Source organism: Rhinopithecus roxellana, chromosome 5 (assembly GCF_007565055.1).
Source record: "Rhinopithecus roxellana isolate Shanxi Qingling chromosome 5, ASM756505v1, whole genome shotgun sequence".
NCBI classification, from domain to species: Eukaryota; Metazoa; Chordata; class Mammalia; order Primates; family Cercopithecidae; genus Rhinopithecus; species Rhinopithecus roxellana.
The window spans coordinates 19,065,443-19,092,956 of NC_044553.1; the positions used below are offsets into that span (position 1 = coordinate 19,065,443).

The window sequence follows — 27,514 nt, forward strand, 5'->3', positions numbered from 1 at the left end:
GTGAAGATGATAAGGATGAAGGCCTTTATGATGATCCACTTCCACTTACTGAGTAGGAAATATATTTTCTCTTCCTTATGATTTTCTTAACCTTTTCTCTAGCTGACTTTACTATAAGAATATAGTATGAAATACATATAACCTACAAAACATGTTAATTTATGTGATCAGTAAGACTTCCAGTCAATAATAGTCTATTAATAGTTAAGCTTTTGGGGTGTTAAAAGTTGTGGATTTTCTACATGTGAAGGGTCAGCATTTCTAACCCCCACATTGTTCAGAGGTCAGCTGCACATGCAGGAGGCCCTCACTAATGTAACTGTAGAGGCCCTGTGTTATAGAGACAGTCATAAAAATGAAGGACCGCATGCAGGGTCCTGCCACATAGCAATTGGGGATTATTTAGGTAGCAAATCATGCACCTAGTGGATTACTTCTCTCCTTTCTCATGTTGTTCAAAATAATGACTTAAATAAAACTGAAGAAAATCAATTCCTTTGGTCATATTTTTTAATCAGGGGAAGTTTAAGGAAATATTAGCTGTAACAGGTGGTTGGAGTAATGGGAACTTACTAAGAGGTAAAGAGACCTCTAAGGAATACAGGAAAACAAGATACAGGTAGCATCCAGTGTCTTTAGGTCTGAGGCAGAGCACCCAAGGAAGGAACAGATCTGTATGACAGGGACCCACACACAGCTACTGTGAAGGACAGACAGTAGCAGCTACCACAGTTTCATCCAGGGATGAAATTCCTTGGACCTTGTTAGAGAGGGTGTACCTGGGGTCCACTGAATGAGGGAGAGGCTTGTAGAGGTTCTGTACTGGTGGCACTCTCTGGGAAGTCACACTTAGGGTGTGAGGGAAAGGTTCCAAGGGAGGAAACTGCATCTCAAACCAGGATAGGAATCTATCCAAAAAGTTGGTGTGCTTGGAAGCTACCCATTGGAGTACAAGGAGAATGCTGCCCACATGGAGGTGGAATGCATCACAGGCCACTAAAGAAGCATGCTGAGAGAAGCCACATACCAGGACCAGGGAGAAAAGCCTGTTCCTTCTCCATTTAGGTTACATCTAGTGTCTTTTCGTTTGAACTTGAAGGACTCCCTTTAGCATTTATTGTAATGCAGGTCTAGTGGTAACAAACTTTCTCCATTTTTTGTTTATCTGGGAATGTCTTAATTTCCACCTTGATTTTTGAGGGACAGTTATATGGATATAGAATTCTTGGTTGACAGTTCTGTTCTTAGGCACTTTAAATATGTAAGCACACTTCTTTTTGGCCTTCAAGGTTTCTGGTGAGAAATTGGCTAATAATCTTGTTGAAGATCCCTCGCATGGGATGTGTCACTTTTCTCTTGGTGCTTTCAAGGTTCTCTCTTTGTCTTTTGGCAGTTTAATTATGTGTCTTAGTATGGGTCCTTGTATCCTACTTGGAATTTCTCAAGCTTCTTGGATTTATAGAGTCACGTCTTTCTTCACATTTGGAAAGTTTCAGCCATTATGTCTTCAAATAATCTCTAACCCCTTCTCTCTTTTTTTCTCCTGAGACTTGCATAGTGCATACATTGATCCACTTGATGGTGTCCCACAGATTATCTCTGCTTGCTTTTCTACATTTTTTTCTTTTTACTTCTCAGACTCAGCAATTTCAATTGTCCTATATTCAAGTTTGCTAATTCTTTCTTCTGCCTGCTAAAATCTGCCCTGAACTGGTGGATTTTTCATTTCAGTTCTTATACTTTCAATTCCAAAATTTATCTTTGTTTCCTTAATTTCCATATCTTTATTGATATTCCCATTTTGTTTACAGATTATCTTCCTGACTCTATCTGTGCCTTCATTAGGTTCCTGAGCTTTTTTTTTTTTTTTTTTTTTTTTTTTTTTTTTTTTTTGAGACGGAGTCTCACTGTCGCCCAGGCTGGAGTGCAGTGGCCGGATCTCAGCTCACTGCAAGCTCCGCCTCCCGGGTTCACGCCATTCTCCTGCCTCAGCCTCCCGAGTAGCTGGGACTACAGGCGCCCGCCACCAAGCCCGGCTAGTTTTTTGTATTTAAGACAGTTGTTTTAAAGTATTTGTCTAGCAAGGCCAACATCTGGATTTCCTCAGGGACAGGTTCTGCCAATATATTTTGTTCTTTTGAATGAACCATACTTTCCTGTTTCTTTGTATGCCTTGTGATGTTTTCATTAAAAACTAGACATTCAAATCTTAGAATGTGGTAACTCTAGAAATAGGTTCTACCGCTTCTCCAGGGTGTTTTGTTTTGTTTTATGATTTAGTGGTATCCCTGGATCAGGAATCAACCTGAAGTGAAAGCTTAAGGTCTTATCAGGTCTTGTTTGAGGCTGTATCTTTTCCTAGCAATTTCTGGTGACTTTCTAAGTTCTCCTAGATGAAGTTGTTTTTAAATGTCTTTGTGCTTAAATTTCTGACTCCTAAAAGGAAAATGGAGGGAAATCCCCTTGAAATCCCCTGGAAGCCACTTCACCTGGTGGAGGTTACAACAATGTAAGCCATCTTCTGCATCTGCACCTTAACAACTGAAAGTAGCAATCAGCAGTCAGAACACAGAAATCAGATATTTGGAAGAAATGGTCCTTATTGCTCACCCTGACTCCGAAAAGTTGCACCAGGAGCACAGACATAGCTGCCTGCCTTGGGGTGAAGGATGGGCAGTAACTGTTACCATACTAAAGGCTGAAATTGAGCAAAATTAACTGAAATTGACCTGGCTTTCCCCTGGAAGCTGCAAGCTTTCAAGTAGACTGCAGAGTTTCACAATAGTTTCTTCAGATAGTTTTTGCCAGTATGATTATTGTGTGGATGGAGAAATGGATTCCTGGTGCTTCCTCCTCAGCTCTCTTTCCTGGCATCATTCCCTCTGTTGGTCATTTTAAGATAAGCTCTGATAATATAGTTCAACTCAGTTTACTACTTATTGAAGACCATCCTGTGCAATGCTCTCTGCTGAGAACACAGAACCCAGATATTTGGAAGATAAGATCCTTCCAAATAAGAGGAACAGGAGGAAGACAGCTCTCCATTTCATAAGGTTGGTGGTAAGCAGCATAGCAGAAACCCAAACAAGATTTGGAGATGCTCTAGGTAGGAAGGAAAAATAGGGTGGAGGTGACCTCAACGATGGACAGAGGGTTAGGAGGTGGGAAGTGGGGATTATGGGGTCTGTGAGCTAGATAAGGGGCCACATAGAGACTGCCTGTTGGAGAAGTTGTCAGGGAGAAGCAGCAGCATAAGCAGATCTGGAGGGAGGTGTGCCAAGGCACGTGTCATATCCCATGGGCTCCACCTCCAGACCCACTTTCTTCTGGATCCAGTTCTCTTACCTCATATCACATCACATCCCCTCTCCACCTCCTCACTGTCAGGGGTAAAGGTAATTGTTGTATGTGGATTAGGCAGATGTAAAACTGGAGAAATCAGCTACTGGAAAGGGAGGAAACGGAAGCGTTAAAGGAAACTCAGTAACAACTTAGGAAGTTAATCACATGATGTTCACCAATCGCAGTCTATACTCAAGTGTGTAGGAAATGTAGCTTCCTTTATTATTCTACAAACCCACCTAATTTGTATTTTTATACTCCCTTCCAGTTCATATTGTGTTCCTTATGACATCAGTGTCTGCCCTGCTTTCTCTGAGTCTGCATCTAAGTTCCGTGAGGAGCATCTGGTCCCTGTGTTGTCTGGTTCCCTAGTTTCCTGGGGCTGCCATAACAAAGGACCCCCAACCAGGTGGCTTCAACAACTGAAAGTTATTGTACGATCCTGGAGGCTGGAAGTCCAAATCAGGGTGTCGACAGGGTTGGTTTCTCCTGAGCAATGTGAGGGAGAATCTGTTCCAGGCCTCTCTCCCAGCTTCTGGTGGCTTGCTGGCAATCTTTGGAGTATAGAAGGATTATCCCAGTCTCTGCTTTCATCTTCTCATGGTGTTCTTCCTTTGTGTGTGTGTGTGTGTGTGTGTGTGTGTGTGTGTGTGTGTGCGCCTCCAGATGTCCTCTTTTTATAAGGACACTTCATATTGGATTAGGGGCTCAACCTACTCTAGTATAACCTCATTTTAACTAATTTTGTCTGTGTCCTGTTGGCCTTATTTCCAAATCTGGTTGCACTCTGAGGCACCAGAGGTTAGGACCTCTGCATAGAGTTTTGTGGGCCTAGTTCAGCCTGAAACGTTGTGCCATGCTGCATCTGCTGCCTCTCTTGTTCCTTCTCTGGCGCCCGCTTGTGGGGACTCACTTATTGCCAGGGTGATGTTTTTCCTGCTGATAAATGTAGCTCTTGGGGGCCAGCCCCTTTCTGCTCCTTCCACACTGTGCTTCGTGGCACAGGATTTGATTCATTCTGTCTGCCAGTGGTACCTGGGCCAGGGTTCCTGGGGAGGCTGCTGAGGCTCCTTCTGCCTAAACACACCAAGCAATCATTTCTCTGAAACTGATGCCTCCCTTGCTTTCTAGACAGGAAGCAGAACACAAGGCCTCTCTTTTCTCAGATTCCATAAACCTTCTAGAGGTTTAGCTATTGCCTAACTTGAAGACCAGAAGAGCTCAGGGCCCCACTATGGGGCCACCAGTAGGTTTAATCTCTCTAGATCTCTTCTTCTCCTGGGGAAGGGAACTGTTTTCTGGTGTGTATGAGGTAGACAGAAGTATGAAAGGGGCCTTTCTCATCAGGATATTTTCTCCAAGACATCTGTGTAAACCAGGAGCTGGCAAACTTAAGGCCCATGGGCCACATCTGGCTTACCACCAGGTGTTTGATAAAGTTTTATTGGGACACAGCCATGCCTGTTCTTTTACATGTTATCTCTAGCTGCTTTTGTGCTACAGTGGCAGTTGAGTGATTGGAGACTGTATGGCCCACAAAACCAAAAATATTCACTATCTGGCCCTTCACAGAAACAGCTTTTCAACCCCTGGTTGAAGACCTTTGTGACACAAAAGCCCAAAGGTTTCTGCCCTCTTCTGCTGTTATATCTCTCCCCTAAAGCAACAATCGCAGGGTGGCCTTGCTCTCTGAACATGAAAAATGACAAAGGAAGAAAAAGAATTACACAACATGAAATGAATAATGTGTCGAGATGACATTTGGCCAACAGGTGTGTGTGATTTGTGGAAATTCATTGAGCAGAACAGTTTGGATGTGTGCCCTTTTCTTTCTTTCGTAGGCTGAATTTCAATAAAAAGTGTTGGGAATGGGAGTGGATGAGAAATCTTATTCCATCATGATGACCTTGGCATCATGGAAATGAATGGAACCATTGAGGTTGCCCAGGCCTGAGTCCTCCAAGGACACCCTGGGGCCTTGCAGAAGCACAGGGCAGAGCCATGCTTTGGCCAGCCAGACCCTCACACGTGTAGACTTGGCCAGTGAACACAGCCTGGGTCTCCAGAATGGCTTAAAACCCCAGCCTTGGAACAGAGCATCTAGGACCCAAGACCACAGCATTGACCATGTGTGGTCTCACACCTGCCTAGGTAAAGGTAGCCCAGCCCGGATCTAACTGGTCTCCACTCAAAGCCCATGAGCAGGTGAACTCATTGTTCTTATTCTTTTCATTATAAAGTAAACGAGCTATGTATTTACTCATCCTGAAACTTAACCTCCAGAGTATACCTGAGGACCATTTACAGGGCTTCATGTCAGAGAAGACCCCTGCAGAACACACACAAACATACAAACACACACACACTCCAAAAATGTCCTTTGGGTTTTCAGTGTTACCCATGGCCAAATTTTAAGTTCAGATCAGATGAAGGACACAATGGGTAGATCTTGCTGAACTGATACTCACTGCCTTCTCTTTCCATATGACCTTGATTTGCAGTTCTCAGATGCACCTTTCAGAGGGTTCACTTAAACATGCCGGCAATGTGGGTCTGGGATTGTGGGCATTTGGTCTGTAACATCAGAGAGGGGGTGGCTTTGGAAACCTTGCCCTGCCCTCCCCCTCTCCTGGCGAGAGAGACAGAAACACCACTCTCCTGCTCTTTAGTTGCACCATCTGGTTAATGCAGACCTTCGTCTTCCTTCTAGCCCTGGCCCTGGAGGCACACACTGCCTGGGTGCCAGTGTGGAACACGCGGTCTGCGAGAACCTGCCCTGCCCCAAGGGTCTGCCCAGCTTCCGGGACCAGCAGTGCCAGGCGCACGACCGGCTGAGCACCAAGAAGAAAGGCCTGCTGACAGCTGTGGTGGTTGATGGTAAAGGCATATGGCATGTCCTTGCATGGCAACCTCCTATCCTCCCCAAGGAATGTGCAAACCACGCAGGGAAGCCGGGGAGCATCCCTTTCCCAAACCAACCCAGCAAGATACTCCAGTCCTCTGCCCACGTGAGCTGCAGCCCAACTTTGTAAGTTGTGGGGTTGACCTTGAATGACCCAACTCTCTGAGATGTTCCAACTGCAGCTGTTGAAGCAGGCAGCAGGCCAGGTGCATCTGCAACCCCATTTGTAGCGAGGAGGCTGTGCTGGCATCCTGCCCCTGGCGCCATATGTAGAGGGACCCAGGATAAGCTGAGGAGACCGAGGCTTTACAGGAGCATCCCAGTGTGTTGGTGTGGCTGCTGTCTGGGTTTACACTATGGATACTTCCCTGTATTACTTCTCTTGGTTTATTTTGTATTGGCTCTTAATCCTTGGCTAGGATGTTGGGGGACATTTTGAGAATAGTTTACAAATTGGGAAAGATGATAATAAGCACAGGCCACATTTTCTTTCCAAGAGCTTTCTCCTGAATGAAGAGGCTCTGCCCCCACTGCCAGCATTTCCAGTAGCTGATGAAGTACTAGGTGGTGTGTCATGTATACATTTGTAATGTCTGCTTAATTAATGTCCTTAATAGATAAGGACACCCCAGGGCCCGCTTCAGGGTTGTTGTTGTTTTTTTCTTTTTTCACCTAAAACTGTTCTTCTTTAGGAAACAAGACTTTGTGTTATAATGATGACATATGAGCCCGTTTATCAGTATGTCGTGTACAAGACACAAGTTAGCTCTACATACATTGTCTCATTTAATACGCAAAACAAGCTGTGCAGAAGATCAGAGGGAATGAGGTTACAGGACACCTCTAAGCGCCTGCAGCTGACAAGAGGCCAGGGCAGGAGCTGACCTCAGTTCCAGAGCGGCTGACTCACAGAAAATAGGCAGCTATCGTCTGGCTTCCAACACTTGAAGAAGACAGACAGCATGACTTCATGGGTGTGGAGTGAGGGAGCTTGAAGAAGAACTCAAGAAACTGGGTCTGATTTTTAGACAGCCTCAAAAATGTTTTGCAGAAGAATGACGTTCAGATGCCAGGTCTTTTGTTTCTTCCCTGTGATGGGAAGAGCCTTTGAAATCTGCATTAGCCTTTGAAATCTGCATTCAGTGGTCTGCGATTACAAGTTCAAGTGTGCATAGCTGTGTGAAGGTAGGCCCAGGCATCTCTGGAATAGCAGCCTCAGATCTGCAGCTTTTAGTCTAACAGCCTGACCCATCCTCTTTGAGCTGACTCGTAAAGCAACATGTGATGCTCTAAACTGTAGCAGATAACACCAGCCCACTCAAATGAGGACTCATTTAAAAGTATTGGGGAGCCCCTGTCGTTCTCCTTTTTTAAAAAGAACACCACCTTCGGGGACTGTGTAATGTAGCTGTGCCATCAGCTCACCAGCAGAATTCAAGAGAAACATGGCCTTTGCACTCTGAACTTTCCCTGCAGATGAGGGAGAGAGGAGACCTGCCCTCCTAAAAAAAACGAGTGTGACTAGAGCCATGCGCTTGCACGTGGACCTTTGCCTCTCTCTGCCTGGCCATGAATCGGATGCAGGAGGTGTCAGGAGGCAGCAGGAGATTTCCCGCTGTGTCAGGCACACCCAGACCCCTAATTGGAAGCGAGAGAGCTGCCATTTGGTTCCCATGAGAAGCAGCCTTGAATCCGAACCTTCAGCTTTCCCCAGCATGCCAGATAAAGATGCTTTTAGACCTCTTTACTGTCCGCTCCCACTTTGCAGGAGCAAGAAGAGGTCAGGTCTGGGACAGATTCACGCTCTTCAAATTTCAGCTCAACTTTGTGCACCAAGTTGTTCTTTCCCTGGTTGCCTGCTTCAGTTTTCAATGCTCCTGTCTCATTTATTCAACACAGAAATCCCACTTAAATGTCTGTTTTTCCACAGTTTTCTCCAAGTCCAGATTAAACTTCTGTTTTCCTTCTGACCACTTTTGGATGGCTGGACTCTTTGGTTGCCTTATCACCACAGTGGCTGGGACTTCAGTCTGCCCAGATCCTCCACCCAGGAAGCCTTGCGGTGTGGCTCTTTGGGGAGCTGCTTGGATTGGGAATGTGACCTTTCACCCACTTACTTTCTGTTTCTCTCTGCCTAAGTCATAAGTTATTGTCACTAGAGTGCCACCACCTTTGATCGGAAAAGAGCAGCCCTGTTTGATAAGGACAGCTAACAGGCAGTAAGTATCTGGCGTTTGAAGGAGAGACCTCACGCTCGGAGCTTTGCACAGGTAGCTCGACACGTCCTCCTCTGGGTTAGAATCGCCCTGACTTCTTGCATCTGCAGTTTCATTTCTCTCTCGAATACAAACAGAAGCCAGCACTTTTAAAAGGAGCATTTCCTAAAGGGTAAAAGCAAAATAATAAAGGGCCAATTTAGAAGGCAGGAGGAGAATACGGATTATAAGTGTTCCTCTGAAAACCCCATGTATAAAAGGCACAGTTCTAGCTGAGCCATGATAGGAACGATTCCTGTGGTTGGGCTCCGGGCTCTTCTGAAGCCCATTATGACTGCCCTATTCATAGCAGTGCTATCGCTGCGGAATTCTTTGGCGAGTGACGCACAGTTCAAGAGAAGGGAAGCTATATTTTTTTTTCTCTTTTTTCTCTCCCTTTTTTAAAAAGAAAAAGGAATTCTTGCAGAGGTAGATTTTCCAAGCGAGGATTCAGGACCACAAATCCATCCCACCTCCAAAAGAAGACAAAGACCCTCCTTAGAAAATATTTGTAAGTGGAAAAGCCTTTAGACAGAAACCCATTGAGATGGCCCACTGCCAAACCCACCCTGTTTCTGCTTTTCCCGTGGAATCTCATTGAAGTGGAAATCTTCAAGAGTTCAGTCCTCCCTGCCCAGGCCAGCAGGCCACGGGCCCACTGAAGTGTCGGAGAGCTTGGCAAAGGCTGCGTCTGGACGTGGCTGTGCGTTCCCAGCTCCTCCTGCCTGGCACAGCAGAACCCCCCAGGTCTGAGCCTCTGTGGGGATGAAGGGCGTGATGGTTAGGACTCTCTGACTCCAGCTCCGCCAAACCAGCTGGGGCTGCTTAATGAAAAGGAGGGAAGCTGTTGCAAAGCTGAAGATGTCAGGACCTTAGCTCGGTGGTCTCTGCAGCTTGTGTTTGGCAGTCACACCCCCATGCACCCACTGCACTGGCTTTCTCAGAACTTGTCCACGTGCAAGCTGGCAGGGTAGCCCACGGCACCTCTTATGTAAATCCACATCCCATATCCAGATCCTTTTGGGCCACATACGTTTCAGGTTGCAGAGCATTTTATGTGTTCAAAAGGTAATAATGGTGCACCAACCAAATATTTGTGTCACTGGTGGGCTCCAGGAAAGCACCCCATAGTCAGACACGTGGGTCTGTCCACCAGGCAACCTCATTAAGGGGGATACTAACACTACCAAGAGCTCACATCAGTCCAGGCTGGTTTTGCTGCCAGATTGTTTGCCACAAATGGAAGAGAACGCTTACAGTTTTCGGAGCTTTTTGGGTTTCTGAATTACATATAAAGGAGTGTAGCTTTCTTTGGGATCCATCAAGCATAAGCAGACATGACTTCTCTGCATCTGAATTTCAGTACTGAGTTCCCAGGAAAGAGACGAGGAATAGGCCAGCTATGGACAGGCGCTCACTGCTGGTCAAATCCACAGAGGCCTGTCTGCCGGGGACTGATGAGGGGGCCGGGGTGGGCAGCTTTGGGAACAGGAGTCTGAGTAGCCCCTTCAGCATGTGTCCCCCACAGAGGACCAGTGAGAACTTGGATGAGTGCTGTGATTAACTCAAAATAAAGCAATGTCTCCACCATACTAAGACCTTCTAACTGCTGGCCTAGAGAGAGAGAGAGAGCAGTGAGACTACTGAGAACCACAAGTGTCTTCTGCACTGCAGAGGAATGTTTCAAACCTCCAGGGGGCACATGTGACCATGTGGCTCCCAAGCTTCTGAGCCCATCTTCCCTGCCCTGCCTATGACCTCCTCCAGCCAAGCGGAAGTCCTAATGCCAGGCAGGCCAGCAGGAAGCCAGACTGGTTCCAGGCTTTGCAGCATCAGTCAGAATTCCATCTCAGCACACACCAGCCATGCAGATGGCACGTTCCAAGCTTCCTTCCTTCAAGTGTGTGGTTGTATAACTTTTAAGAAAATGTGATCTCCTTCTGTACTACTGGGAATGTAAGAGTGTTGATGCTGTGCCCAAAGCTGAATCTCACCACCTCATGTTATTTATTGGGGCCTTGTTCCTGGAGATTAATCTCCCACCTAAGGCAGCCTGGAGGGAAATAGAGAATTTTGAGGAATTCTGAGCCTCCTCCTCACATTTTAAAAACCTTATCCTTTGGGAGATCATGCCATATAGTTTGCTAGAGGTGTGGGTACCCTGAATTCCAAGCAGAGCCCTCAAAGAGAAGATGGACAAATGGAGAGTTCTGACTGAGCAGGGAAAGGAAGCCCCACCTCTAGACTCTGTTCTGGAGCCCGAGTGTCCCCGGCTGTCCAAGCTGTGGAGGGCAGTGTCTGCATGTGAGAGAGTTGCATGCAGGTGGAGCTGAGCGTTCCTTCCTGCGAGGCTCATGGCCAGCATCCCTTCAGCTGAGGTTGGCCTTCCTGCTTTGCAGAGTCCACATTTCTCTGTTCACCCTAAAGAGTCCAGATAAACAGCCTTCATCCTTTTCAAGTCTGGCCTTTCTAACTTGCCTGAAAAACAGCCTCTGCTTTTCTACCCAAGTCACACTTCCACTTCTGCTCAAATCAGAGGATACACTCAAGCCAGAAACATGCATGAAACTGATGATTTGTTTTTAGCAATGCTACTTTGCTCTTGATAATTTTGGCCTTAGGAGTTCTCAGTTTAGAGAGGAAATTGCGATGATGGAAAAAGAACCAGGCTGGAGCCAAGATGCTGGGGCGTGGCCCACCAACTGCAGACAGTCGAGCACTTTCTGTGAGCCCTGTATGCATGTCTGTATAATGGAACGATGACAGCACCCACCTGAAATGAATAGATAGTACTTAGCATGCTGCCTGGAACACAGTGATAGTAAATATCATTTATGATTTCATCATCCTTACTACTGTTGAACAATTCACCTCAAAGCTCAATTACTCCCAATACTGAGTCTGCATTTCAGTCTGAAGGTAATTAAAATCCACTTCAGCCAAGGGACCCTTGCTTTCAGTGAAACAGTAGAGGCAGCCCAGTATGTGGAGTAGACCCCACGCTGGGGGCTGTGTTGCTCTATGTCTCCCACCAGCTCCCCAAGATGCTTGGGGAACCTCAGGGCCCCAGAGGGTACCTCAGTGACCCTGTCAAGCAGGCTCCCTCAAGCTAATCTCAGTGTACGTCTCCATCTTCCAGAATTCTCCTTCCACCAGCCACCTCCTGAGGTCCTTTCCTGCAAATGGAAGGACAGCTGCCCCTAGCCTGCCAGCACAGGAAATGAGTCATTCCTTCCAGGCTGCACCCAGCCCTCCGACAGCTCCCATCAGACCTGTCACATGTGGCTTCATCCTGGATTTGCTATGCACTTGTCCATGAGCCCACTGGGGCCTTCAGAAGCAAACATCACGTGTCTGTCTTTCCCCAGAAATGCCCCCAGCGTGCCTTCTATGAGGGAGGGGCTCAGTCCCTGCTTGGTGAATGGATATATGGTGAGGCATCATTACTCTGCTGACCTGGGAAGCTTAAGATCTCCAGTCAACTCTCGAGCAGATGTTTTCCCCCACAGCTAACTGGAAGAACTGAGTGAAGCATTTCCACCACACTCCTGGAGCTTCTTTCCAGTGCTGTAAGACAAGATTTCCTACGGAGCCTGCTGAGCAGCAGAGCTTCGTGGGACAGAAGGCCTGGAAAGCGACCGAACACAGGGGTGGTTTAGTCCTCCAATCACGAGACAGCACATCTGCCCCGATGAGAACTCTGCAGGTGGGATGCCAAGGTCCTCTGAGGCCAGGTCGGCTCAGAAGCCTCTCTCTGTCCCTGTTCTTGCTAGCCCCAGGCCACCAGAAGGACCCACTGAGGAGGCCTGGTGGAGAAGACAAAAAGCAGCAAGGAGGATGAAGAAGGTCTTTGACTCTCCCCCTGTGCAAAGTAACCACATAGATAGCATTAGGGTAAGGTGACTGAGAAAAAGAGAGAGGGGAGAAAATGCATTCCTCTTGCTCAATTACTTACAGAAGAACAAAATCTATTAAACCTATTTGTTCAAAAATATATACTGAGTCTTACCAGGCACAGTGGCTCATGCCTGTAATACCAGCACTTTGGGAGGCGGAGGTGGGCGAATCACGAGGTCAGGAGATCGAGACCATCCTGGCTAACACATTGAAACCCCGTCTCTACTAAAAATACAAGAATTAGCTGGGCAAGATGGCGGGCACCTGTAGTCCCAGCTACTCAGGAGGCTGAGGCAGGAGAATGGCACGAACCCGGGAGGCGGAGCTTGCAGTGAGCTGAGATTGCGCCACTGCACTCCAGCCTGGGCAACAGAGCAAGACTCTGTCTCAAAAAACCAAATTCTATATGTGTATACACACACACACACACACATACATATATGTGTATATATGTATATGTATGTGTGTATATATGTATACATATATACACATGCACACACTGAGTCTTTCTGTGAGCCAGGTCCTGGGCCTAGTGTGGGGACAAAAAAATGAAAGCTTAAGTCCCCTGCCCTCTTAAGAGCTCACAGACTCAGCATTACTTCAATCTGAAGATGATTAAAAGTCATCCCTCTCACACTCCTTTAGCAGTGGGACCTGCCTTATAATAAATCCCTTCATTTATGGGAGGTGCCCAAACAATTCTAGGACAACAGGCAGATGCTGGCGCTTTAATGGAGGTGTGTGCACAGTGCGTGTGGAGATGCTAGTCCTATCCCACGTCAGAGCTGGCGTGAGGGAAGAGCTGCAGGGTGGAAGCTTCCAGGGCAGTAGAAGGCAAGGTGCTGCGAGGGATTTCCAGGCAGAGAGAGCATCCTGGGCAAAGACTTGGGAGCTGGGCGTGTTCTGGGAGGTCACATGTTTTTAGGAGCAGGGGAAACCCAGGTTTCCATCCTGGCTGAGTGCACATGTGGCTCATATAAGTTGTCCTAGCGGCCCACATGTCCCCTTTGTCCCCCTTACTCCCACTCACTTCCTTCTGGGATCTCCGTGCCCCATAGCACAGCTCTGCAACTGTCACCCAGCAGCTAGGGGAGCACTAAAGCTCTCACCAAAGCTACTGTCATGGAGACCCTTGGAGCCACTCCCCCGACTCAGAGCCATTCTTGTTCACCTTCCCCTCCCCCTTCCTTCGCACCCCTGCTATAAGAGTGGCTCCACTCACCCTTGACGTGTATTCAATGTAGAGATTAGCACACAACTATTCCTTTGTTCAGCTGGATATATTTGATGCCTTAAGGGAAAGGAAATGCTGTATGGTTGCAAAGGATAGAGAGATGAGAAAAGGCAGCCCCACAGAGCTCAGACCTGCGCTGTCATTCCCGAGGCTGTGGGTCTTTTTCCACTTGCTGTTTAGAGGAGCTGGAGCCTGTACCTGAGCTCATGCACCTTTATTGACTTGTGCTGACCTCTCTTCCTCAGGGATTCCCACTGCCCACATGTACCTGCACCCTGCATGGCCCACGCACACCTTCCCATGTCAACGTCCCCCAACCTTTCCCTCCTCAGATAAGCCATGTGAACTCTACTGCTCACCCCTCGGGAAGGAGTCCCCACTGCTGGTGGCCGACAGGGTCCTGGACGGCACACCCTGCGGGCCCTACGAGACTGATCTCTGCGTGCACGGCAAATGCCAGGTGACGTACTTCTTCAGTCCTTGGTGGGGCTTTGGAGAGGAGACTCTCTCTCCCCAGACAGGGAGTGGGGTAGAGCAGAGGTCTCAGGAGGCCTCGGGGAGTGGATTTTCTTAGGAAGGCACCCAGCGATGCCGCCTCCTGCAGCCAGTGTTGCCTGGCGCACCACCCCTAGCTCAGTAATGACTGAGTGCTAGGCCAACAAGGAGTGGAGGTGGCTGAAAGAACAGGCGCAACATATTCTAAGACTGAAAATTGCTTTAGACATCATGACTAAGACGAAGGTAGGCAGGGTACTAAGATGCACCTAAAGGATGTCTGCACAGGCCAGGCTCTGTTTAGTGCAAAAGAGATGGCGGAACTGAGCCAATTCCTGTGCAGGTAACGCCAGGCAGATAGATGCGCCCAGCTGTCGGGGAGCACCCATCTACTGGTATATAGTCCCAAAGGCATTGAGGGCTGGATGGCCATGACTGATAAAAATCATTTGAGAAAAGAAAGAGAGGCCGGGTGTGGTGGCTCATGCCTGTAATCCCATCACTTTGAGAGGCCGAGGCAGGAGGATCATAAGGCCAGGAGTTGCCTAGTCAACATGGTGAAACTCTGTCTCTACTAAAAATACAAAAATAAATTAGCTGGGCATGGTGGTGCACACTTGTAATCCCAGCTACTTGGGAAGCTGAGGCAGGAGAATTGCTTGAACCTGGGAGGCGGAGGTTGCAGTGAACTGAGATTGTGCCACTGCCCTCCAGCCTGGGCAACAGAGCAAGACTCCATCTCATCAAAAAAAAAAAAAAAAAAAAAGGGAGGGAGGGAACACGAGAAGAAGGAAGGAAGCTTGCCCTTCACCTATATTAACCCTGCCCAAGCTGGGGGCCACCTGTAGCCCTTAACCTCACCAGCTGGGGCTCCTGGCCTGGGGTAGCAGAGGTGACTCCATGCTCCCATTTTGTCCCTCAGAATGAGCACCTCCTGAGGTGGTACAGCAGCTGGGATAGGGGGTGGGTGTCAAGAAGCTGTGTATTTTCCATGCCTAGAGGGGTGTGACACCTCACTTATGCCACAGGCACCATACTCCCTGATGACTTGGGTCCATCTGGGCATGTTGTGAGAGAGCCCCAGCATCTTAGCTTGGGCGTCTGTAACAACGCACCATACACCAGGCAGCTTATGAACAACTGACATTTATTACTCACAGTTCTGGAAGCTGGGAAGTCCAAGATTGAGGCATTGAGGCACGGGCAGATTTGGGATCTGGTGAGGGGTTGCTTATCATAGACAGCGTTTCTTGCTGTGTCCTCGCATGGCGGAAGGGGCTGGGGAGCTCTCTTGTGAGTCTCTTTCATGAGGGCCCTGATCCTGTTCTTGAGGGTTCTGCCCTCATGTCCCAGTCACCTCCCAAAAGATCCCACCTCCTAACACCATCACCTTGAGGGGTGATGATTCAACATATGGATTTGAGGAGACACAAACATTCAGACCACAGCACCCAGGGAGCCCTCTGCCCTCGCCACACACACCTGTTCCCGTCATCCTATGGCCATGTTCCCTCAACTGTGTCCTCCACTGGGGAGCCCACCAAGAGCTAGTGACGATGGCAGCTCCTGATATCTGGAGCAGGCAGATCAGTGACAGGATCACCATGCATTGCCCTCACGGAACTGTGGCTGAGCCAGATGCTGGCTTCCAGGCGTCAGGTCCACTTGCCCATGTGGACAGCAGATCCGCTTATGCTCTTTGCTTGCTCAGTGCCTAGCAGAGTGCATAGGCATCAATATTTTAGTGTGCGTGACAAACAGAACAAGAAGGAAGCAAGGCATAAAGGCAGACACAGAGACAACTTCCAGGGTGATTGCTGCAGCAAACTGTTTCAACCCAAACAGATGTTTTTTTCCTGCTAAGGCCAAATCAGTCTGAAACTGGGATTTTTCAGGGAAAAGTTTGACAAGACCCAGACTCCTTTGGCACTGCCTGGCTGTGTTATCAAATACAGATAAGTGTGGGTGATAAGCGCCTGGTGCCCGAGAGTCTTGGCACAGCAGCCTCACAGGGAGGGAGGCAGTGATGAGTGGTTGAGCTGGCCCCTCCTGGCTGCTTCCTTGTAACAAACAGTGTCCAAGGCCCTGCCCCTCAGGCGGTATGAACAAAGCCCTTATCGTTGTTACTGAAATGAGGCATTGCCGATGGTTCTTGGTGAACAACTAACCAGCCAAGTGCAGGGCTGGTGTCCTTCCTAAATTACACAATTGCACAGACCATCCTGCTCAATTACTTAACGTTCCTCCCAAGTTAGAGTTCTTGCACCCTTTAGAGCAGCACCAGCCAAGCCACCCCCAACCTCTGCCAGCATCTTCTGCAGCGTTCTTGCCAATGGGGAGGCATTTCTAAGAATCCTGAAATTCTCTAGCCAGTGGGGTCTGTGTTACTGGCTGGACATAGTTTCTGCTCTGTGTGATCTGTGCCAATGGGGCCCATCCATGACTTTGGTTTTAATCATAGCCTTTTCAACTAGTGGATGTTCTCCATACTATGACAATGAAACCTTTAGTCAGTGAAATCAAAGACAAGATGCTGCTCAAGGCATTTGAATGGCCTAAGTCTGTAGTCATCAGGATACCATTGAGCCTAACCCTGTTCTGCACTTGGGTGTTATCCTAGTCAATTCAGGCTGCTCTAACAAATACACTAGACTGGGTAGCTTATAAGCAACAGACATTTATTTCTCAACGTTCTGGAGGCTGGAAATGCAACATCCAGGGGCCGGTGTCATTCGGTTCTGGTGAAGGCCCACTTTCATGCTGTAGACTGCTGCCACTCTGTGTCCTCACATGGCATAAAGAGAGCTAGTATCCAGGCATGGTGGTGCAGGCCTGTAGTCCTAGCTACTCTGGAGGCTGAGGTGGGAGGATCACTTGAGCCTGAGAGGCAGAGGTTGCAGTGAACCAAGATTGTGCCACTGCACTCTAGCCTGGGTGACAGAGGGAGAGGATGTCTTAAAAAAAAAAAAAAATGCTTTTCTTGAGGCCAGGTGTGGTGACTCACACCTGTAATCCCAGCACTTTGGGAGGCTGAGGCGGGCAGATCACTGGAGGTCAGGAGTTCTAAGACCAGCCCAGCCAACATGGTGAAACTCCATATCTACTAAAAATACAAAAAAATTAGCTGGGTGTGGTGACGGGCGCCTGTAATCCCAGCTACTCAGGAGGCTAAAGCAGGAGAATTGCTTGTACCCAGAAGGTGGAGGATGCCGTGAGCCGAGATTACACCATTGCACTCCAGCCTGGGCGACAGAGTGAGATTCCATCTCAAAAAACTAAAAATAAGAGAGATAGCTAGCTCCCTAGCCTCTTCTTACAAAGGCACCAACACATTCATGAGCTCTGCCCCTTCTTGACCTAATCACCTCCCAGAGGCTTCACTCCCAAATACTATCACACTGGTATGAACAGTTCAATTTATGAATTCTAGAAGACACGAACATCCAGTCCATTGCAGATGTGATGGGAGTGACATTGGGGTGCACGCCTTCCTGTTCCCAGATGGCACTCCATCCCCAGGACCGGCCCCAGTCTATCTCCAGTGCCTCCACCATTGTCATCATCATTACAGGAATTGGCTGGCGCCTGCACTGCGCCTCACATTAATCAAGTAGAGTCACTGGGGTGCGCAGGTGCAGATGGAGGCACCTTTCATGATGCTCGATGGTGGTCTCTTGTTCCTCGGTAGCCACTGCAGGGACCCTGCCTGCCAGTTCTCGAAAGCACCGTCTCCCGGGTAGCTGCACCCTGGTAACCCGCTGCCTCCAGGCAGTCCACCAGTCTTTACAAAAGAGCCACCATCCTGACGGGTGGCAACAGCACCTGCCTGCATGCACCTCTCCAGGTTAAAACCCTGAGAAACAACTTGCTTTCTGAAGGAAGTTAAAAAGCCATCTGCTATTGGTTTAACAGTACTTTCTTCAAACAGATACTGTAAAGATTAACCTCAGCCCACTCTTAAATTGATGCTCACAAAACTCCAAATTATTAGTCATAGTTAATGAACTTTTATAAAAATTGAGCATTCTTAACTAAGATCACAAATTCAATTCAAATATAGTACTTATGTCTTGTTGCAGTAACTGCCAAGATGGAACATTCTGGATTCCTGTGGCGTTTGTGAATGCATAAAGCAAGAAAAAAATGGTTAAGAAAAATAATAGTAATTGTAATTTTAAAATCTCAGGGACCTAATGAGTGGAGAGTCTGTATCTATTCATTGGTAATAATTGTCTAATTACAACGGATTAAACATACAAATCACCCACATTTTATGCGAGACAGCACTCACAGAAATATTGCTGCGGTTTGCCTACTAGCGTTTCCCTCTCTTTCCCCTTCAGCTATAAATTGTGCTATTTTGGGGTAACAGACGGCATTCTGGGAAATGTCGAGGAACATAGTAACTAGTTGGTAGGGGATGAGAGACTTCAAAATGGCATTTTGAGTAGATTCCACTACACTTCAAATAGCAGGCTGATTCAAACCATAACATGAAACATGGAAATACCATTTTATTCTGTTTTTATGAGGACTGAATTAAGTTTCATTTCAGTGAGTCACAAATTACTTAACATGCTGAAATTAAACTTAACGGCACTCATAAAATTGGGAGGGAATTGGGGGAAGTAACACAAACATTGTATATTTTTCAGCAAGCCCCTATAAATCAAGAGTCCCATCATTAATGATTCCTACTGTTGGCCTCCAGAAGGAAAGAAACTGGGATAATAAGTCTCTGATACACAACTGCATCTGGAGCTGCTGACATGCAAAGAGTGAGTCCAGCTGACACACGGCCTTGCCCGTTGGATGGTGGACAGACCCAAATGTACCTGAGACCCAGCTATGCTTGCCTTACTGGTTTGTGCACACTTGCAGCCAACATTCTCCAGTTCAGTTCCTACTTGCTTGGTATTGTAATTTGTATACATATCCTGAGCTTGATGAATACCAAGCCAAAACACCTTCAGGGCCTGTTGACTTTCAGTGGAGGAATCGCGTCTGATTAATCTGTGCTTCCCTATACCCTGCCTAGAGGAAAGCCTTTAATTGCATATTCAAAGAAGAGACCAGGTGCAGTGGCTAACACCTGTAATCCCAACAGTTTGGGAGGCCAAGGTGGGCGGATCACCTGAGGTCAGGAGTTCGAGACCAGCCTGGCCAATATGGTGAAACCCCCGTCTCTACCAAAAATACAAAAGTTAGCCGGGCATGGTAGTCCATGCCCGCAATTCCAGCTACTAAGGAGACTGAGGCAGGAGAACTGCTTGAACCCGGGCAGCGGAGGTTGCAGTGAGCCAAGATCATGCCACTGCACTCCAGCCTGGGTGACAGAGAGAGATGCCATCTCAAAAAAGGAAAAAAAAAAAAAAAAAAAAAAAAAAAAAGTGGCTGGATGGATGGATTATGTGTTCTTAGGATTTCAGTGGTTCTGGAATCTGGAGCCCATTTCAATGGACCACTTTCATTGCCAGGAATTTATTGGCCTCCTATTTCATGTCCAAAGATTATCTATAAGGCAGGTAGAATTACTGGGGAAGTGTAGGAGAATTCAAAGAGACCCTGGTCTCAGAGGACCCCCAGGTAAAGCAGAGGTAACAAGCCTGCAGGAAAGCGTGCCTGGCACTTGAGCCTGGGTTTGCATCTTCACAATGCTCCTCAAATACTGCCTTTCCCTGCACCATGACCCTGCAGCTGGCATCTCTAACGTGTGTTACTATGGGTGCCAAACCTTTATGGAGAGCAGTGCCTGAAACCCGAAGGTCGTTCCCTGCACCCCTTTTTTCTGATTAACCTCCCATGACAACTTCTGGTTGAAGCAGGTAGACCAAGCCACATGTTCCTGCCTTTTCCATGTGGGACTCCACTAAACCAGCACAAACAGTGAAGGGAAGCAGGAGCCTCCAGGTGAAAGATCCCACCTCTTTCTGGACGACAGAAGTGGATGGAAGTGTCATGCAGGAACAAAGCAGCAGAGACCAGAGCTGGAAGAAGTGGAGAGTCGCAACTGAAAAAACAGCCCAACCAGAGAGTTGTGGGCTTGAGAATGGAGGGTCGGAAGTGAAGAGTGGGCTAAAAACAAGTCTGAGGGTGCATCGCCATGCTGACGGTGTCTGACCCCACCCCACACTCAGAGCTTGTCAGGTAAAATGTTAGGGAGGTGCTTTCCAGGGTCATGGAACGGACTGTTTGAGGAAACCCAGAGCAGGCAGGGAGGCCTCTGTGCTGAGGACGGTACCCAGCCTTCTGAGTTGGGGTTAGAGGTCAGTTTCCCTCCCACTAGTCATGAAAGGAAACCTACCATGCAGCAGTGCCCAGCTTCAAATGTAGATCTCCTTCGGTCGGCCTTTCTGTTGCTTTTACTCAAATATGAGTGGGCAACCAGACATCATCTGCTATTTGAAGAAAACCAGCAGCATGAAGGAGAAAGACCAAGAAAAACAAACAGAAAAAACTGACCCTGGCAGAAAATTGAGATAATTATGGAATTCTCCGTGCAGCCAAACTATCAAGCAAGCATGCAGGGAAACTAATTTTGAGACACGGAAGAACTCAGAAATTCTATTTTCCATGCCTCCATTCTGCAGAAGTTACATGTAGTTTAGCAAAACAAGAATGAAGTCAAGAAAGAGGAAGATGGGCACTACAGGCCCTGGCGACACTCACCCAGGAACCCAGTCAATCCTGGAGTCATGGCTGCACAACTGGCCTAAAATCTTCCCTTGCTTAAAAGTCATTCAAGAAGTCAGTGGCCTCCCTCCAACAGAAGAGATAGGATGAGGCAGTAGTTGGGAGATAGCTAATAAGTGGAAGGAAGCAAGTACTGCTTATTCCAGCCAGAAAAAAACAAGTACCATCAAAACTTATACAAGGAAGTCCCAATTCAAATATGAGAAAACTAAACTCCCCAGGCTGATAAGAGGTCATCATTTGTACGCACTTACTGAACACACATGTGCTTAACACCACACCAGCCACCGCGTGTGTCAGGGGATGGGGGAAGGCCAAGAATACTAAGAATTCTGAGACACAGTCCTCTATGTGCTTATGGTCGGTTAGGGAGATGACACATACTCACGTGAAAACCCAACGACCAGAGGTGAAGGCATGATGTAACAACCAAGAAGAGGTTCCGCTTAGACATAGCAGAAAACACATAGGGTGGAATTTCGTTTTTTCCTGCATCAGGTATTTGTTGATCACATTCTGAGTGCTGCACACCATAGTGTGTGCTGGGCTTTCATTGGGGAGCAGGACCAAGAGGATCCCTGTCGCTGTCCAACATACGGACAGACCATGTCAGGTCACACACATGATCATTCCAGAGATTGGTATGTGTGAAGAAGAAAGGAAAATAGCACCACAGAGAGACCTAGTGGGGGACTGTGGCTGAGGAGGACAGTGAGCAGGTGGCATGGCAGGACTCTTAGAGGAGACAGCCTTTGAGGAAGAGCCAACCTGGCAGAGAGTTGGGGGCAAAGAGCTCCAGGCAGAGGGAAGCAAGAGGGAGACGGGTGCATTCCAGCAACAGGAGGGCGGGGGCTGGCACAAAGGAGCCAGGGCCCAGGCAGAATTGATGCAGAGGAGTGAAGGGATCTTGTTATGGATAGCTGATTCGAGTAGGTCCAAGGAAATGAGTTAAGAGGCTATTCCAGCCGCCCACCTGGCTGAGGGGTCATTGATGGGGAGGGCCTGCAAGAGTGGGCTGGAGGGGGTTAGATTCACTGTGCATCTGGAGGGGGAAGAAGGGAGGTTGAGTTGGTGAGCAGCTGAGATGAGATCATGAAGGGTCTTAAATTCATATGTGTGGACATTTCTGATAGGCAGTGGGGATCTGTGGCCACAGATCTTATCTCTTTTATCATATGGAGATTAGTCTGGCTGCAGGCAGGAGAAAAATGTTCCCATAGTTCATGTCCTCAGTAAGGAGGGTGTAAACTAGGGAGTGGAGGAGAACATGGAGGAGAAGTAGGCAATAGAGGTTTTCAGGGGACAAAAAACCCAAGCTTACCAACTAACTGGGTACATCCCAAAATAGAAGAGCCAGAAATGGCTTGGAGGTTTCAGGCTAGGATACCTATCTGTCAGTTCCAAGACAGTGGCAGGGGGTGTCCAACTAGAATTAAGAAGGCAGCTTTGGAGGAGAAGTTGTTGCATTGAAAGTCTGGAGAGGTTGCTCAGCAGAGGCTTAGTAGTGAGAGCTAGGGTGGAGTGAGGGGAGAAGTGGGTTTAAGAGCTCTCTGCATGAGAGTGATGGCTGAAATAAGGAGAAGGTGAAATTACCAAGAAAGCAAAAAAGCAGAAGGAGCGGGGAGCCCCCGGGGAGCTGCCTACTTTCAGGGAGTCAAAGAAGCAAGAGGATGGAGGAGTCTTCCAGGGGCTGGGAGGAGAATCAGACAGGAGCCATCCTTGGCCTCTGGGGCATCTTCAGGCACACGCTCTGGGGTGTCTGCTTGTTTCCACACTGGTGCCTCCCTCCATCTTACATGTCTTTATTCCCAGGTTAGGCACATAACAGGCACCATGGATGAATAAATACATGTACAACAAAGACAGGGTGGGTGTTACACATGGCGGATGCTGAGAACAAGAGGTGAAAGATGAGGCTGGAGACACATCTACTAGGTGTGATGACCAGGAGGCTGTTGTCACTGGTTATATTCAACAGGGGCAAAGTTCTGGAGTGGAATCCAGGACTCAGACAGCCAAAGATGGACATTTCCCACTGTCCACGGCCCATCCTGTGCCCTCCTCAGCACACGGATCTGAGCACTAAAACTTTTCCAAGCACTTTTTGCATGTTTCGCAAGAGCTGTCTTGACCAGTGAAGAACTTGTGCTTTTCCCACCATTCCATCCCATCCCATACCATCCCATGCCTTTAATATGCCATGGGGCATTGTTCCCTTGGTCCTTTGGTGTTACACACACCCTGATTTAGCCGGAGGCACAGGGCGCAACCGGCAAATGCTGGCCAGGAACTTGAAGGCCTGCTTTGAAAGCTGCGAAATGGGTGATGAAGATTCCTAGGAAAGTAACTAAGGATCACCAGGATAACATGGGAAGACTTGAGAGAGTTTATTGCCTGGAGTTTCCTCGGGCTTGGTCTTGTTGTTCTCTTGGAACACTAAGCCTCATAAATACAATCATCAAAGCTCCCCTAATGTTCAGAATTAATGACTTCGGTTGTATCCTATGGCAGTTTCCCTTTGAAAACCATCCCAGTTTCTGCCAAGGTTATAAGTTGCTTGCGCTGACTGAAACAATGGAAGAAAATGCCCTCGTTGGCAGATTTTGTGGCTGTTGCCCATCAGCTCTTAGACTCACTGCTGTTCAGCCATGGACATCCCTGCATTCCCTGCCTCCAGATGCAGACAGCCTCTGAAATAACGCCAAGTAGAGTGGGCAGAACCCACGAACCTGTCCCAGCCCCTGGATGGTCTCCAGAATTAACTGAAAGGGTAACCCTGTATGCATTCCTGTTTGTACCTGACCTGAAAAGCCCCCTTCTTTGGGGCTGGGGGAAACTGGACCAAATGGGGCATCTAGAAGCTGTTGAATCAGGAAACCTTAACTGAGGTGCAGGACAAGGAACCAGGCCTGAAGCCAGAGACTCACTCCTACCAAGCAAGGGTGTGGTTTGAAAAATTATAGGAAGCCAGTGTAGGGAAGGTCTACAGCAGAGAGCACCTGAGATGAGAAAGCCCAGGTGGGAGCTAGAACAGGTCCCAGGAAAGAGGCCAGCAGGAGAGACCAGCTCTGTGGGCATTAGCCCAGTGGCCCTACCAGAAGCAAGTATGGAGACCATGCACTGGAGCTCTGAAGTGAAACAAAGCAACAGACACGTGGTTGCACAGATCTGGTCTGGGCATTTGTTAAACAATGCTGGGGGACATTTTCTGATCTTGGCTACTCTTAGCCCTATATATTCTTAGCCCCTATAATTTTTTTTTTTTTTTTTTTTTGAGACGAACTCTTGTTCTGTTGCCCAGGCTGGAATGCAATGGCGCTATCTCAGCTCACTGCAACCTCCGCCTCCCGGGTTCAAACTACTCTCCTGCCAGCCTCCCGAGTAGCTGGGACTACAGGTGTGTGCCACCATGCCTAGCTAACTTTTGTATTTTTAGTAGAGATGGGGGTTTCACCGTGTTGGCCAGGCTGGTCTTGAACTCCTGACCTTGTGATCCACCCACCTCAGCCTCCCAAAGTGCTGGGATTACAGGTGTGAGCCACCATGCCCAGCCAGCTCCTGTAATCTTTATACTGAGCAACTTGATAGCAGCTGGCTAGCAGTCCACATCAAGAATCCAGGCAGCCCTGCACCACGCTCTAGGCTCACGGTGCCTCATCACAGCTGGCTTCCCTCCAGGTCGCTACTGGATGGTCCGCACTGGCAAAGCATTGCAGTTGGTTGCCAGTTACCATCTGTGTCTTGATGTGTTACCTACATCTCCCCAGCCACCGTTAAGCCCACTCTTCTCCATTTGCTTCTTGCTGTCCTCTGGCCACTAAAGCCTTCGATTTTACCCTTTTCCTCTTTTTGTACTAACTCTGAACAAGTTTGATCTTTTATTCAAGTTCTGCCCTTTTTCAGATTTCATCATGGTAAGTTTTAGACTCAACTTGCTCAGCTTTTAGAACATCTTAAAGTCTTCCCTGGAATCTGTCCAGTTATGCTATCATTGTTGGACAGAACAATAGTAATTTCCCATTAAATCTTTTTCAAAAAAATAAAAAGCTCCAAGGATGATACTTGAGGGTTACGAAATATGAAGAGTATTCGCCTATTCCTTTGAGTAGCATGCCATGGTGCAGGGGTTCTCATCGCATGGCCGCCAGCAAGCAGCCTCAGCACCTCCTGGGAGCCGATTAGAAATGCATATTCTCAGGTGCACCCAGACCTGCTGGGTCAGAAACTCTAGGGCCAGGACACAGCAGTTTGTGTTTTAACAGCCCTCCCTGTGAGGCCGATGCACACTTAAGTAGGAGAACCGCTGCCATAACGAACAGAGGATGCTGATGTCTTTGGGGAGTTGTGGGCCAGGCACTTGCCTCCAGGGATCCGCGTGCAGCCAGCCTGGCACCCCAGGTGCTGTGCTTGCTCCAAGCCCTGCCTGCAGGTAGGAGTGCCTGTGAGGGGGAAGCACGGTGCTGCTGCTTGTCCAGGCGTCACGGGAAAGGACTAGATCACCTCCGCCAGGATTATCTTGGATCTTGATTTCTGGCTATAGATTCCTTTGGAGTCTGAAGTGCCAATATGTAATCTGGGGTGCAAGGCAGTAGGAAAAACCCAGTTCTTGTTCTGGAAGCATTAGCTTTACAGGGGGAAAATTTGGAGGGACATTTAGGCAATCTAGCTAGTAAATAAATACCCAATGTTTAGTATAAATTTAGGTTATTTTGCAGAATACAAAATTCTCACTTTTTAAAAAAAGAAAAAAGGAGTCCAAAACCTTTCTCTACTTTTTAGAAAACAGGCTGTGGTTCTCAGGCCCACCTAGGGTAGAGGCAGCCTCTCCTCTGCTCTCAGACGTGCCCTGTTAAAAAGGGTTGAGAGATAGGGCTCTTCGTAGACTAGCTCTCCCTACCTGAGAAAAGAGCGGCCCATGCCCAGCCCTGCCTGAATGAGCTGTGGGCATCCCTACCTTGGTAGAAAAGTCTGTGGTTTCCGTTGTATGTTCTAAGACTACTGGCTGTTTCAGCCAAGTTACAGGTGACCTCCACAGCCCAGAGGGGAAGCCCCATCATGAGACATTGTGGCTGCACCAGCTGGTGTGAGGGTTCGGGCTTCACTCCCTTCCCAGGGTCTCTGCCTCCAGGCAGTCAGGGCATCAGACTGCAGTGTGACCTCCATGGGCACTTGTGCCTTCATGGGTCTCCCTCCTCCAGAACAAATACCAGAAAATACACTTGACAACTATGTGGGCATAAAGACAAATATAATCCAGGTTGGATTCTGTGCTTTTTTTTTTTTTGTCTCCTGAATTAAAATATTTTCTTTGGCCTCTGAATGGATCAGGGCCCCAGGCTCCATGCCTGCCGCACCTCATGGAAAAGTTAGCCTTTCAGGGCAGCCTCTTTAAAATCCCTCTGAGTCTTAACCACAGAATAATGAGGCCTTCTGGTTCTTTAGAAAATCGGCTGTGATGGCATCATTGGGTCTGCAGCTAAAGAAGACAGATGCGGGGTCTGCAATGGGGACGGCAAGACCTGCCACGTGGTGAAAGGTGACTTCAGCCACGCCCGGGGGACAGGTGAGTGCTGGCCCAGAGGGCTGCTGTGGCTACAGTGTTTTGTGTCCTTTGCCTAAAGCTACTGATTGCAATCTTCCCTACATTTCATATTTAAGGGCTAGACAGTAGTGGATAGGTGACCTGGAATTTCAGTTTCATTTCTGAAAAGCAAGGAAGGACATTTTAGCAAGAATGATGCCTTCAAGTTGCTTGTAGTGAATAGTTTGCCATGAACGGAAACAGCTCCCCACTTAGCCCGAGGTCCGTGAATCAGTGGTAACTGCCCTGTGCCGGGAGCTCAGCACTTCCTGGCAGCCCTCCTTCTGATGTGCAGGCAGAGAAGGTGGTAAACTTGTCAAATCATTTTACCTGTCGATGGAAGAGGTTTGCTCTGTGTCTGAATTTTCTGTTAGTAAAAGTAAGATAGCATTTACATTTCTAAAACATGCATGAAGCCATACAGTCTGGAAAGTCTCAGGTGCCACTGCCAGCTGTGACTCCGGAGTACCCGAGCCTCCTGGTCCCCAGGCACAGACATCCCTCAGCACTGTCCCTAGAGAGGGACGCCAGAATTCGGTTGATGGGCCGCCTTCATCTTTCTGCTTGCACGTTTTTTGCAACGGCAGGCTGCTTTGTCCTACATGGGACATGACTTTCTGATCTCCCATCCTGGAGGACAATGTTTAGGAAAGTGTCGTGGTTGACACCTAGTGAGTGAGGGGAGCACGAGGCAGGCGAGCCACTGGGGAGGGAGCTCTGGCAGCCTTAGCGAGAGTCCACTCATCCCCCATGACCAGGAGAACTTGTGTTGGGAGGAAGGAGCTAAGAAACTTATTTTAATTTCCACAAGTTGCTTTGCAGAGAAGCTTCTCAGTTCATTTCCACCTGACAAGAGAACAGAACCACATTTATGCCTCCCTGTCCCACAGAACAGCCCCATAAGGTGGGGCGTGCTCTCCTCTCTGCTTTTCTCTGTGTGGATAGAAAACCTGGTCTGGAAGAAGCGTTCCTTCTAGATGCCTGTGGGAAAGGCAACCTACTGCACCAACATTTTGCAGCACCCTGTGAAAGCAAAACCAGAGGAAAATGCAAATGCAAAATGAAATTTAAAAATGAAATTTCAGGTGGATTTTAAAGGCAGATAGCTAGTCAGC

The 27,514-nt window shown here is 48.0% G+C and overlaps 1 protein-coding gene across 2 annotated transcripts in view; it reads left to right on the forward strand.

Moving 5' to 3' along the window:
• Positions 1-27,514, forward strand: part of ADAMTS17 (ADAM metallopeptidase with thrombospondin type 1 motif 17) — a 365,163-nt gene that overhangs the window by 222,103 nt on the left and 115,546 nt on the right. For both annotated transcript variants that reach the window (XM_030931256.1, XM_030931257.1), the window contains 3 exons: positions 6,053-6,219; positions 13,963-14,090; positions 26,261-26,381. In XM_030931256.1, coding sequence (XP_030787116.1) covers positions 6,053-6,219; positions 13,963-14,090; positions 26,261-26,381 — 416 coding nt within the window. The remainder of the gene's footprint in view (positions 1-6,052; positions 6,220-13,962; positions 14,091-26,260; positions 26,382-27,514) is intronic.